This window comes from Macrobrachium nipponense, chromosome 16 (assembly GCF_015104395.2).
Source record: "Macrobrachium nipponense isolate FS-2020 chromosome 16, ASM1510439v2, whole genome shotgun sequence".
In the NCBI taxonomy this organism is placed as follows: Eukaryota; Metazoa; Arthropoda; class Malacostraca; order Decapoda; family Palaemonidae; genus Macrobrachium; species Macrobrachium nipponense.
Window position 1 is genome coordinate 77,770,836 of NC_087209.1, and position 11,536 is coordinate 77,782,371.

At 43.1% G+C, this 11,536-nt stretch overlaps 1 protein-coding gene across 4 annotated transcripts in view; it reads left to right on the forward strand.

Annotated features, from left to right (window-relative positions):
- The first annotated feature begins 6,853 nt into the window (after positions 1-6,853).
- LOC135195838 (probable pyruvate dehydrogenase E1 component subunit alpha, mitochondrial) overlaps positions 6,854-11,536 on the forward strand; it is a 71,180-nt gene continuing 66,497 nt past the window's right edge. Inside the window, exon 1 of one of the 4 annotated variants that reach the window (XM_064222353.1) lies at positions 6,854-7,011. In XM_064222353.1, coding sequence (XP_064078423.1) covers positions 6,961-7,011 — 51 coding nt within the window. In that variant the 5' untranslated portion in view covers positions 6,854-6,960. The remainder of the gene's footprint in view (positions 7,012-11,536) is intronic. The other 3 variants (XM_064222355.1, XM_064222352.1, XM_064222354.1) reach the window with 3 other exon arrangements.

Sequence of the window (11,536 nt, forward strand, 5' to 3'; positions counted from 1 at the left end):
ATTGTTATGTAGTATAGGCTAGTCTGAGTTTATTGTCCTGAAATGTGGGGTAGCCTCTGAATGATTGATTGTTTGTTTGTTAGGTGTTTTTACGTTGCTTGGAACCAGTTTTCCAGCAACGGGACCAACAGCTTTACGTGACTTCTGAACCACGTCGAGAGTGAACTTCTATCACCAGAAATACACATCTCTCACTCCTCAATGGAATGGCTGAGAATCGAACTCGCGACCACCAAGGTAGGACGCCAACACCATACCAACCACGCCACTGAGGCGCTCCCGAATGTTTGAGTCAGGACATGAAAATGCAGAATGGTTTAACAGCGAATTACGCGAAGCTGAGAAAACGAAAAGAAAAATGGAAGACGTATGGAAAAGATCGAAAAAATCAAGAAGTAATGAAAATTGGTCACTATATAAAACAGCCAGAAACCAGTACAATGACTTGATTATAAAAACCAAGAAAATATATGACAGTAAAATGTTTAGTGAAGAAAAAAATATTAGCCTGAATCTTGGGACCCATGAAAGAAAAAGTTCTACCTGATGTGACTAGTGACCACAAAAACCTGGTCGATAACTTTGTAAACTACTACATTGAAGAAAAAATTGAAAGAATCTGTCATAGTTAAGAAAGGGAGGTACCTCCTGATCTCCTAGTGATTACAATGAGACATAGAAAATTCACTATGTATGAAAAACTGAGTATGAACGACTTCGAAAAAACGACGAGAAAAGTAAAAATCACCTACAGTGAAAATGACCAGTTTCCCATAAGTGACTTAAAAGAGGTATAAAACTCTAATCAGTTGCAGGAGTTATATTTTGATATTGTCCAAATGAGTCTAGCACAGGCATAATTCCCGAATAGTGAAAAGCTTGCTTGTATAAAGCCAGCTTACAAAGGAAAGGGTGATAAAAGAAAATCGTAGTTCTTATAGGCCAATATCGAACCTACGTACTTATCAAAACATACAAATGGTAGTTCACGAACAATGTGGAAACACTTGAAACAACTAAACATTATACCTGGTAACCAGTCAACTTACAGAAAAATAATTACTCGAAACTACTTTGCGTGCAATTACAAATTTGATAAAAATTATGGCAAGTAGAAAATGTGGTATCCTATAATAGTTATGCTCGACCTAAATCCAGCATTCGACACAGTTGACCACTATCTGCTGCTTGAAGACCTGAGAGCAGTAGGCATCGAAGATGATACACTCAAAGGGTGCAAAAGCTACTTAGAAAACAGGAAAGTTACAGTGATTATATCAAATGTGAAATCAGAAAAGAAAAGACCTAACGAGAGGAGTGTCCCATGGCAGCATCCTGGGTATACTTCTATTCAGCATTTACACAACTGAATTATCTAGAATCCTAAACATTAAACAAGCACAAGGTTAGTATAAAATATGTGCTGATGATACTTAGTTTTATTCTCCTCTTGAAACGGCAGAAGATGCCATTAGTAAAATTGGTGCAACAATGAACGATATAAAATAAATGGATGTCGGGGATGAAATTGGAATTTAATGAAGACAAAACTGAGTGTATGCTATAGCCTATTTGGATCTGACAGTACACTACGAAAATATGATTGATTGATTGTGTGCATCTGGGTAATTGACACCGAAATAAATTAAATAAAAGAAATTGAATTTTAAATGAATTTCATATGAAAATATCTATAAATATATGTATATAAAAATTTCGTTAATATATAACACTTCACAAGAATAACTATTGGTTCGTCATCAATAAACATTTTAACAGCACCGGGAACTTAGGAGTATTTATTGATGACAAATTGTCGAAAAAAAACCATATACTGTATATTGTAAAAACCTGTAACTATCATATTGGAAACATTGCATTTATTAGAGAATATTTAAATGAATACTCTGAAAACAGCAATTTGTAACCAAATACTTTCGACGTTTGACTACTGCAACGTTTTATACTACGGTCTCCCCAACTACTACGAACATTGCAAGGAGTACAAATAGAGCCACCAGATTAATAAAAGGACTACGTTCCCGTGACAGAATAACCCAAGCACAAATCTAGCTACACTGGCTCCCAATAAAAGCAAGAATGGAATACAAAATGCTTCTTACAGTCTTTAAAGCACTAAAATATGGTGAACCAATATATCTGAGAAACTGCTTAAGCTTCTTTAAACCTGAAATGATTACTGATCAGACAAGCAAGTGAAGCTATATAGGCTTTTTGAACCTAGAACAAATTGTAAGTCAGGCGATAGACCATTTGAACATTACGTACCAAGACTATACAACAAAATACCGCCTGAGGTGAAGATCGTACAATAAGAAAGCAAATTCAGAAGAGAACTAAAGATACTCCTATTCTGCAGGAGCTATAATACTGACGAGAAAATGCTAATAGACAATTATGAAATATAAAAAGCAACTTACTTAGAAAACGTACTACAAGGGCCCACCAGAGAGGGAATCATCCCTGTGGAGGGCTGTACATAAAACCAAACAAACTCGTGATTGTCCGTTGGAGTTATGTGCTTTGTATGAATGCCTCAAGTTCTTTTCTTTATCCTTGTTATTAAAGATTGACGTGGGACTTACACGTCTCTCGAGTATTGCCCTCATTTTTTGGGTACTTCTTCTTCTTCTGTCTCGATCCCCTTTTATGACTGAACCTAAGCCACTTTGTTTTGATAAATGACTAAGTCTTGCTCTTACCACTATCTCTCGATCCTCTTTCGCTTTGCCGATGGTCTCTCTCTCTCTAAGTACTATTACGGTCACTCTTCCGTTTTAGGATTTGGTCAACAATATAGCCAAATTGATAGTTAACAAATATTACCCTCATGATAGAATAATGCCCATACCTGTCGAGGGAAGAACTGAATATAAGGTAGCTAATCGGAAGTATATTGCAATATAATAATACGAAATTAAAATATACATAAAAAAAATCCTTTATAAAAACTTGCCACGGAAAACATAATTACAGGTAGGACCACGACCAAAAACATAGATTCACTGAGTCTAGATGCAAGAGAGAAGACGGCTAAGGTCTCTCCGATACGAGGAACCCAGACTATATTCAGCAAGTGTCCCAAGAACTGAAAGATGTGAGACGGAAGGAAAAGTGACTTAAGATAACTATCTATTGGAACTGACCAACAGTTGAACGATGAAAATGTGAGATGTTTAGGATATGAAACTTTATTAGTGATACATGAATATGACGTGGTGAAGGTGATATTGAATGAAAGATTTGATGGGGAAGTTTGGATCGAACACCTTTAAACCCTAAGGTACCCTTCAATTGTAAGCGTGAGTTGTGGCACAGGTAGCTAGTAAGCAGAGCTAGTAAGATCTAGTTTGTGGGATTTTGAGCCATATTCTTTTTCTCGTGGGTAGTTGTGTGTGTTGTCTGCTGAGTGCGCTGGAGATATAGTGATGTGAATGAGGAGGGGCGATGAAGGAAGCTAGAGATGGATGAAGGACGCTAGTTTGGTGAAAGCTACTCAGGGGAGCTATTTGCTTTCACTCTGTCTTGCAAAGTTGCAAGCGTGAGATTTGTTGTTCCACGTATTGTCTTGACTCTTGAGTGTTGTATGAGTTGGGGCGGGATGTGGGGGCTATCATGACTGTTAACACCATGTGCTGTCAGTCAGGGCAGTGTTCTGTTCCTAGCTTGGTGGTGGGTAGCATACGAAACCTGCAAATTCATGGGTGTTGGCTAAAATGTGCCTTGTGAGTTGAGTGGCTGTGTGTTCATTTCTCTTAGCTGTTCTGTTTCTGGAGAGACTAATAGGTAGTTTTTTAGAGGTTCTTCTGCAATCCTTTCACAGTATCTACATGGCTTAGGGTCGCTTTCAATCCTTTGCCATGTGCATTGGTAACCTAGTCTTAGTCGATGGGCTATGACTGTTAGTGCTCGTGACATATCTTTTGGTTTTAGAGCCTCCAAAAATAGCTCTCCTGACTTTGCTTTCCTCTTGAACTTGGCAGTATGCTGCGGCTTTGCTCTTCAGTTGAGTTAGTGAGTGACTGATTATGATACTTGTGTTGTTGATTTTGTAACCCGCTTTTTGTTAGGGAGTCTGCTTCCTCATTTCCATGGATTCTTACATGGCTCTTATTGTTGTGTAATGGAAATAAATATTCCTTTAATAATTAGTGATTTATTTAGGAATTGATTCATCATCCTCCTCTAATATCTTTACACTATTGTTGTAAGAGTGATTATTGGAACTGTAAAATGTTTTCGTTTTTGTTGTGGACACGAGTGTGAGGCAGTGTGGCCAGTCCCTTGTTTTGTTTTTCTTTCACTTTGAGTATGGGAACGCTGCCCTGAATCTTTCGTCTGCATTTTGGTAACACTAAAAGACCATGTAAGGATCACGAATGCTTTCAGGTGAGGAGGACGTCAACCGGTCCATCCTTCATTTTGGCTATTTTACCAAATTATTAATACAAATGATTATCTATCCCTTGCAAGGGATCTAGTCCAGGGATCTAGTTCAGGAGCTCTGAAGACTAGGTAAACTAATTAAGTCCAGGAGACTAGGCCTGGGAGAAATTTGGCAGGATGTAATGAGTAATAAAGAAACAAGCCGAGTACCAGGAATTTTCCTCAATACCCCTAAAATGGAAATCAGCACTTCAATTGCCTCCCAGTGGGAAGACATCACCTGGCCTCATCAGTAGTAAGACCCATACACACAAGGAATATCATGTAATAGCAGTAGGACAGGCCTACCCTATTTCCCAGGCAGCGTAAACGTCAGCCTTCATACCCACCGTGTCAACTATGACACTGTACCATTCTCCGACCCTTGTCTCCAGGCAAGAAGACTGACAACAGTGCATATGTACTAATAGTATTCTTATTCCCGTATATCTTAATGTCATGGTGGGAGAATAATCCTCCCGATACAGTTGTTGAAGATTAAGCTGGCCTTATGCCAGCATGGGCTCTTGCTAAAAGAGCAGCCCGTAGTGGCTCTTATTACGTTTTTGAGATTAAACTGGCCTTACGGGCTCTTGCTCATAAAGCAGCCCGTAGAGGTTCTTATTACGTTGTTTGAGATTAAGCTGGCCTTATGCCAGCACAGGCTCTTGCTCATAGAGCAGCCCGTAGGCTCTTATTACCTGGGCACGCGGTATAAGTATCAGTGTGGGGACGGAAACGGAATGCCCGACCCCCGAGTCTCGCGGCCCGATAAAGAAAAAATACGGGCTGCTCTACGAGCAAGAGCCCGTGCTGGCACAAGGCCAGCTAATCTCAAACAACAACAACGCGACCCGCACACAGATACAGAAGAATTTGTGTTTCTTAGCAGTTAATGAAATATAATAACAAAAGACATAATGGACATACATTGATGAATTATATATGAGGGAAAGGCCAGGAAATTCTATATACAAACATATACATGTGATTCTTGCTGCTTAGCTAGATGAGATACAAGATTATGATTAGTGGATAAAGAAGGTCTTTACACGGGCGGTGCCCGATGGGCCAAATGAGGGCCTCCAAAACTAAAGGTGGTAAACTGAAGTAGATGGCACCTCGTTTTAGGTGATAAGCAGTCCCGTCTGGTTATAGACAACGTGTAAAAATGTCCAAAATGAAGGCTAAAATATTGGACGTAAAGTATTGAGAGGATATAAAAAACTGAAAAAAAGAGAACATCATAACAGTGCAGGCAAGTAATTCATAGATGTCTTTAATAAAGACAGAGACATGCCGCCGCAACAACTTTCATAATAAATTGCCGATCAACTGGCAGTATTAATTATGGATAAATCTAAGGGAAGGGGTTTCATTCGTTCTTAAGATGCCTGAGTGACCACTCACTGAAACAAGAAAACAATGGAAAGTAGGTAGCAAAAGAGAATTTGCCCCCAAAATATCTAAGAGAACTTTTTTAATAACTGGACCAATATTTAGTCTAACATTCCAAGATGGAAGCAATACCTTTCAGCACATAATACTCAGATTGTTTGACGATGAAAACTTGGAAACGTTTAAAATAATAGTAATTCAAAACTAGACATTTTAATAGGAAACAAAAAAGGAACCTGCTTGATGGACCAAGAAAAGCTTATATGAAGAGACCTCCAAGAGCAAACTCATTATATAAGTAAAAAAGTTAGTAGTAATCAAATAAAAAAAAAGAAATTCACAAACTACTCATTGCAAAGTGTGTCCATATTTTGTCGATGTATACGTACGTCTTGTTTCATATTGTCCTACATCAGAGTTCTAGAACTGTGGGATGGTCTTTCTGGTAGTGTTATCAATGATGATATTATGTAACATCGGTCAGATCCTCACGCCCATGGGTCGATTGCCTGCTGGGTCACTCTTAGTTGAGTATGTGGCATAACGACCATAATGTTCATTGCCGTCTAGTATCTCGACGGCAATCCAGCGTTACGTTAGTTTACAGTAGATTATGTATTCCACTATTTTAAAAATGGAAGGCAACCGGCACTGATCACTGGGCATGCCCTATCGACCGGTCGTAAATAATAATAATAATATAATAATAATACTAATCTATATAATAATAATAATAATAATAATAATAATAATAATAATAATAATAATAATAATAATAATCGGTGTTACAATATTCATAACAAGATATTCTTTTGGGGTTCCGGAGTTTGGGATTAGCAGGGATAGTTCTAAGAACCGCAATGATTTCGAAAGTAATAACAACAAAGAATAAAAAAGATGAAAAATGTAATAAAAGAAAATAAGTATACTTGTTTAGAAGCCAAATGCACTAACATAAATGGCACTGCGGTTTTACAAAGTTGGCACTTGGAAGTGGCCCTTCTCTAACGAATCACATAACAACTCTCGGCCACTTTGAGATAGAGTCCAAGCCTCCTTGGGCACCAGTGCCGTCGTCTGTCCGTCTTTCTGGCTGTGGTCGTCCGTAGTGGAAAAATGCTGTCGAAATTAGTTAAGTCGATGCTCGTTCCGAGCCAAGCCAATATGGTATGTAAATTAACTCCAGTTGATATCGAATATGGTGTCAAAGGTGATGTTTGCGCAAAGGTCGTGCCGTAACCTTGAGAGGTTTGCAATTAAAGTTGAATCCCATGTACCGTGACTTTCCAACCTAGGCTAGGTAGCTACCTACTTAGTAGTAGTTAATTACCACCGAGTTGTAATGGAAAATGGCATTAGGTAGTATAGCTACTAGTATATAAAGCCAACTTAATGAACAACAAACAACATAGCTAACTACCTATGTATACAATACCTAGCTAGGTAATACCCATCGATCTCTGGTTCTCGAAGGTTATCCGGTAGGTTATTCTAGGTACTAGGTGATATCCTAGGTAGCTACTTAACCCGGCAGGTTATACTACCTAGTATTAGGCTAGCTAGTATTGGGTAATCGCAGCAAATGTTAATCCAGATAGGTTATCCTAACTGATGTTGGTCCCGGTAGGTTAGATCCCGTAGCTATCCCGGCACTTCTAGTTAATCCAGTTAGGTATGTACGGCCTCTAGCTACGTAGCTTAATGCTGATCCTGGCAGGTTACCTAAGCTGGATGCTGATCCTGGGCAGGTTACCCTAGCTGATGCTGAGGCCTGGCAGGGTCCCAGTACTAGCTGATGCTGATCTGTAGGTTACCCTAGCTGATGCTGAGGGTTACCCTAGCTGATGCTGATCCTGGTAGGTTACCCCAGCTGATGCTGATCCTGGCAGGTTCCCACTAGCTGGATGCTGATCCTGGCCCAGGTTGACCCTAGGCCCTGATGCTGATCCAGGTTACCCTAGCTGATGCGATCCTGGCAGGTTTACCCTAGCCTGATGCTGAATCCTGGTAAGGTTTCCCCTCGCTGAATGTGATCCCTGGTAGGATTACCCAGCTGATGCTGATCCTGGAGCAGGTTAACCTAGGCTGGATTGTGATCCATGGTAAGGGTTTACCCTAGCTGAATGCTGATCCGGGTAGGTTACCTAGGCTGATGGCTTTGATCCCTGGGGTAGGTACCCTTAGCTGATGGCTGATCCTGGTAGGTTACCCTAGGCTGAGGCTTGATCCCTGCAGGTTTACCTAAGCTGATGCCTGGATCCTGGTAGGGTACCCTAGTGCTTGCTGATCATGGAAGGTACCCTAGCTGATTCCGATCCCTGGTAGGTTACCCTAGCTGAAGCTGCTCCGGTAGGTACCCTATGGCTGAGGCTTGATCCGGTCCCGGTTACCCTTAGCTGATGCTTGATCCTGGTAGGTTACCCTAGGCTTGGATCCTGGTAGGTTACCCTAGCTTGATGCTTGATTCCTGGTAGGTTACCCTAGCTGATGCTGATCTGGCAGGTTCAGGTACCCTAAGCTGAGCTGATCCTGGTAGGTTACCTAGGCTGCATGGATTGATCCCCTGCAGGTTTACCCTAGATGATTTGCTTGATCCCTGGTAGGTTTACCATAGCTTGATGGCTGCTCCTGGTAGGTACCCAAGCTGATTGCCATGGATCCTGCAGGTTTACCCTAGCTGATGGTGATCCTGGTAGGTACCATAGGCTTGATGGCTTGATCACTGGTAGGTTACCCTAGCTGATGCTGATCCTGGTAGGGCTTACCCTAGCTGATTGCTGTGATCCTGGTAGGTTCCCTAGGCTTGAGTGCCCTGATCCTGGTAGGTTACCCAAGATGAGGCTTGATCCGGCAGGTTACCAAGCTGATGGCCTGGATCCTGGCAGGTTACCCTAGCTGAATGCTGATCCTGGAGGTACCAAGCTGATTGCTGGATCCCTGGCAGGTTACCCTCGCTGATGCCTGATCCTGGTAGGTTACCCAGCTGATGGATCCTGGCAGGTTACCTAGCTGATGCCTGATTCCGGCAAGGTTACCCTAGCTGATGCTGATCCTGGCAGGTTACCCTAGGCTTGATCCTGGTAGGTTACCCTAGCGATGCTGATCCTGGTAGGTTCTACCCCTAGGAGGCTTGAATCCTGGTAGGTTACCCAAGGGCTGATGCTGATCCTGGGCATGGTACCCTAAGGCTGATGGCCTTTGATAATGGTAGGTTACCCTAGCTGATGCTGGAATCCTGGTAGGTTACCCAAGCTGGAGCTGATCCTGGTAGGTTACCTATGGATGCCTGATCCTGGAGGTTACCCTAGCTGATGCTGATCCTGGTAGGTTACCCTAGCTGATGTGATCCTGGTCGGTTACCCCCCTAAAAGGGTGAGGCTTTGATCCCTGCAGTTTACCCTAGCTGATGCTGATCCTGGTAGGTTACCCTAAGCTTGGATGCTGATCCTGGCAAGGTTACCCTAGGCTGATGCTGATACCGGTGGTTAGGTTAACCCTAGCTGATGCTGATCCTGGTAGGTTTACCCTAGCTGGATGCTGACTGGTTAGGTACCTAGGCTGATGGCTTTGATCCCCGGTAGGTTACCATTATGCTGAATCCTGGTAGGTTTACCCTAGCTGATGCCTGCGATCCTGGATAGGTTACCCTAAGCTGATGGCTGATCCTGAGGTACCTAGCTGATGCTTAGATCCCCTGGTAGGCTTACCCTAGATGATGCGATCCTGGCAGGTTACCCTAGCTGTGTGATCCTGGCAGGTCCCAGTCTGATCCTGGTAGGTTACCCTAGCTGATGCTGGATCCTGGTTAGGTAGTGGTTCCCTAGCTGATGCGTCATGGTAGGTACCCAAGCTGATGCTGATCCTGGCAGGTTACCCTAGTGATGCGATCCTGGTAGGTTACCCTAGCTGATGCTGATCCTGGTAGGTTACCCAAGCTGATGCTGATCCTGGTAGGTTTACCCTAGCTGATGCTGATCTGGTAGGTTACCCTAGCTGTGCTGATCCTGGTAGGTACCCTAGCTGATGCTGATCCTGGTAGGTTACCCTAGCTGATGCTGATCCTGGCAGGTTACCCTAGCTGATGCTGATCCTGGTAGGTTACCCTAGCTGATGCTGATCCTGGCAGGTTACCCTAGCTGATGCTGATCCTGGTAGGTTACTAGCTGATGCTGATCCTGGTAGGTTACCCTAGCTGATGCTTTGATCCTGGTAGGTTACCCTAGCTGATGCTGATCCTGTAGGTACCCTAGCTGATCCTGGTAGGTTACCCTAGCTGATGCTGATCCTGGTAGGTTACCCTAGCTGATGCTGATCCTGGCAGGTTACCCTAGCTGATGCTGATCCTGGTAGGTTACCCTAGCTGATGCTGATCCTGGCAGGTTACCCTAGCTGATGCTGATCCTGGTAGGTTACCCTAGCTTATGCTGATCCTGGTTAGGTTACCCAAGCTGATGCTGATCCTGGCAGGTTACCCTAGCTGATGTGATCCTGGTAGGTTACCCTAGCTGATGCTGATCCTGGTAGGTTACCCTAGCTGATGCTGATCCTGGCAGGTTACCCTAGCTGATGCTGATCCTGGTAGGTTACCCTAGCTGATGCTGATCCTGGTAGGTTACCCTAGGCTGATGCTGATCCTGGCCGGTTACCCTAGCTGATGCTGATCCTGGTAGGTTACCCTAGCTGATTGCTGATCCTGGTAGGGTTACTAGCTGATGCTGATCCTGGCAGGTTACCCTAGCTGATGCTGATCGTGGTAGGTTTACCCTAGCTGATGCTGATCCTGGCAGGTTACCCTAGCTGATGCTGATCCTGGCAGGTTACCCTAGCTGATGCTGATCCTGGCAGGTTACCCTAGCTGATGCTGATCCTGGCAGGTTACCCTAGCTGATGCTGATCCTGGTAGGTTACCCTAGCTGATGCTGATCCTGGTAGGTTATTCCAGCAAGTGCTGATTCCGGTAGGTTACTAGGGTAAAAAACCGCATGGTACAGGGGTGGACCATGTATGATCAGTGTGTACAACCCCAAAAAAAGTACATTATAACGCGTCCTGACATCGGAGATGGGCATCAGACGCGACTTGTTGTTGGTGAGAAATGGAGCTAAAGACCTCTACTCCGGTGTCAGGACGCGTTGTAATGTACTTTTCTTGGGGTTGTACACATTGATCGTACATGGTCCACCCCTGTACCATGCGGTTTTTTACCCCATACCAACTGATGCTGATCCCAGTAGGTTACCCCAGCTTATGCTGATCTCGGTAGGTTATCCATGCTGATGCTGATCCCAGTATAAGTCATCCCAGCAAGTGCTGATTCTGGTAGATTATCCCAGCTGATGCTGATCCCAGTAGGTTATCCCAGCTGATGCTGGTCCCAGTAGGTTATTCCGGCAGATGCTGGTCCCATGCCGGGATCATGTCAAGATTAGTGAACTCACTGTTTTTTAAGACAAACCTATAGGTAGATCTAGGGTACTTATCCGTGGTGGCCTAGACTATGGCAGTTGCGGTTTTTCTATGCAGTTTTACCTACTGAACGAATTTTAAGTAATATTTATTCGGACGACTGTAATTAAACACGGCGAAATACATTGGACGCCCCAATCCCTAGTGGTTGTCGTATTTGCGGTTACGTTCCTTGCAGTTCGTGTGGATTGCTTCTGTAGAAATACCGTAGCTATATGATATAAAT